The sequence below is a fragment of the Nannospalax galili genome, unplaced genomic scaffold, assembly GCF_000622305.1.
Source record: "Nannospalax galili isolate Female #2095 unplaced genomic scaffold, S.galili_v1.0 scaffold1664, whole genome shotgun sequence".
NCBI lineage: Eukaryota > Metazoa > Chordata > Mammalia > Rodentia > Spalacidae > Nannospalax > Nannospalax galili.
In genome coordinates, this window is record NW_008351933.1 from 123,414 (window position 1) to 126,145 (window position 2,732).

The following is a 2,732-nucleotide window of genomic DNA, read 5'->3' on the forward strand; positions in this document are numbered from 1 at the left end:
GTTAATGCTGTTGTAATGAAATGCTTCTTCTAAGTATGTGGTTATCAAATAAATAATAAATAAATAAAACATAAAAAAAGAAAGAAAGAAAGAAAAGAAAGTTAACTAAATCACAAAGTAGTTTGTTAAAAACTGTACCTTGCTGGGCGTGGTAGTGCATGCCTTTAAGGCAGAGGCAGGTGGATCTCTATGAGTTCAAGGCCAGCCTGGTCTACAGAGTGAGTTCCAGGACAGCTGGGGCTAGAGGGAGACCCTGTCTCAAAAAAAACAAAAACAAAAACAAAACAAAACAAAACAACAAAAAAAAAACCCACAAAAGATAAAACTGTACTTCATACCTATTTCAAAAGCTGGAATTCTGCTCATTTGTGATCTTTAAGACCACTCCAAATTTAAAGGCTACCTTATTGTACATTTAAAGTATATTATAACAGTGTGGTAGTTAATAAAACACTACTTAAAATAAAACAAAACAAAAAAAACCTGCCAGGTATGGTGGCGCATGCCTTTAATCTCAGCACTCAGGAGGCAGAGGCAGGTGGATCTCTGTGAGTTCAAGACCAGCCTGATCTATGTAGTGAGTTCCAGGACAGCTGGGGCTACAGGGAGACCCTGTCTCAAAAAGACCAAAAAAAAAACAAAAAAAAAACAAAAAAAAAACCCAAAACAAAAAGTCCCCCCCAAAACCACTAAACCTCATGTATCTGTAACTCCAGTTCTGGGGGATCTGACACCCTCTTCTGGCCTCCATTGGCATTGCATACATGTGGTACACATATGGAGGCAAACATGAATACACATAAAAATAAAAAATAATAATAATAAAAGGAAACTGTATTGGGCTGGAGAGATGACTCAGTGGTTAAAAACACTGGTTGTTTTTGCAGAAGACCCAGGTTTGAATCCCAGCACCCATATGGCAGCTAACAACTATTCATTGACTCCAGTCCCAGGGGATCTGACAGCCTCTTCTGACCTCCGTGGGCATTGCATGACACATGTGCACTTACCTACATGCAGGCAATTACACATACATAAAATAAAAATAATAAAATAAAATAAAAAACCAAAACAAAAACTACAGGTTTAGGGGCTGGAGAGATGACTGAGCAGTTAAGAACACTGACTGTTCTTGCAGAAGACCTAGGTTCGAATCCTAGCACTCACATGGCAGCTAACAACTGCCCAGTTTCAGGGGATCCGACAGTCACTTCTGTCCTCCGCAGGCATTGCATGACACGGGTGCACTCACCTACATGCAGGCAATTACACTCATACACATAAAATAAAAATAATATTTAAAAAACAAAACAAGGGGCTGGAGAGATAGCTCAGCAGTTAAGAGCACTGAAGGCTCTTGCAGAGTACCTGGGTTCGATTCCCAGCACCCACATGGTGGCTACGAACCATCCTTAACTCTAATTCCAGGGAAATCCGAAATCCTCTTCTGACCTCTGCAGAACTGCACGACACAGGTACACCCACATACATGCAGGCAATACACTCATATATATAAAACAAAAACAAAACAAAAAAAACTATAGGTTTATAATAAAATAACAAGATGTTTGAGAGAGAGGGAGAGAGAGACAGAGAGAATCTATAGGCTTAACTTTACTTTCCTCTTCTTACCTATTTTCCATTAGGAAATCCACAACATATTTCTTCAAGCAGTATAGATGGGCATCTACAAGGTCTGTATGAAAATATATTCTAGGGTACCTATAAGAAGAATAAGAAAGGAGGGGCTCATAATCAAGTAATATGGTCTGTAGTCTATCTTCAGGTAATAGGCACCAGGAAGTTGACAATGATCAGAGCTTTGCTGTCTACATCCCAGCTTAGAGAGAAAAGGATGAGAGACATTAGTTTTGTTTATTTTAAAAATATTTTTCACTGAGTTTTTGTGCATTTCATATAACAGATATTAATCAAATTTAGATCCCCTCCCCCATCCACCCCATCCCTCCAATAATCCTCCCACTGGATTTCATGCATTCTATCATAAATGATAAGCCCTTTCTGGTCAAGCATTTGTACCCAGATGTCCCTCAGTTTTAATCCTAACACACACAGAAAAGGTCTTCTCCCTAGAAACTGTTTCTGATGGAATCAAACCAAGTCCCCCCCAGATCAAAAGAAGAATATTCTGGGAAACTGTACAAGGAAGGAAGATGTAAATTCTAACTACTGAGAAAAAGCTGACCTTTTCATGCTCCGTGCATAAAGCTGAAAATCACCCAAAACTTCCTCCCACTACTGCCGCTCCCCCTCCCACTTCTGCCACTTCTGCCGCTTACCCGAAACTACCCCCTCCCACTTCTACCGCTTGTAGTTTGTGGTTTTTGCCTTTAAAAGAAGCCTGTAAGTTGAGCTCTGGGCTGCTGTTCTCTCTCTCTCTCTCTCCCCGAGTGAGGCAGGAGCCTGTCTGCGCAAATGATTAAATCCTCTTGCTTGTTGCATCTCCTGATCTGAGGACTGAGTTATTGGGGTGCGGCCTCCCATGGATGTTGGGTACCCCATCCTGGGGGTCCAACATTTGGGGGCTCGTCCAGGATTCGGTTGCCCCCAGACCCATTTCCTCAGATCAGCAGGAGGGAAGGACGTCTTGTGTTTTGTCTTGGTCTTAATGTCTGTCAGTTATTTCCTGTTCTGGGAACGTTCCGTCTGAACATTTGTGCCTGTGCAGGACCTGTAAGTCTGTATTCTGGAAACCAGTGGGAGTGGCAGAC

General features: G+C 41.5%; 1 protein-coding gene across 6 annotated transcripts in view; it reads right to left on the bottom strand.

Annotated features, from left to right (window-relative positions):
* Window positions 1-2,732, bottom strand: part of Eif2b3 (eukaryotic translation initiation factor 2B subunit gamma) — a 111,405-nt gene that overhangs the window by 29,646 nt on the left and 79,027 nt on the right. For 5 of the 6 annotated variants that reach the window (XM_008848857.2, XM_008848858.3, XM_029553953.1 and 2 more), the window contains one exon: window positions 1,633-1,722. The exons of the other annotated variant lie outside the window; for it this stretch is intronic. In XM_008848857.2, coding sequence (XP_008847079.1) covers window positions 1,633-1,722 — 90 coding nt within the window. The remainder of the gene's footprint in view (window positions 1-1,632; window positions 1,723-2,732) is intronic. 6 annotated transcript variants of the gene reach the window in all.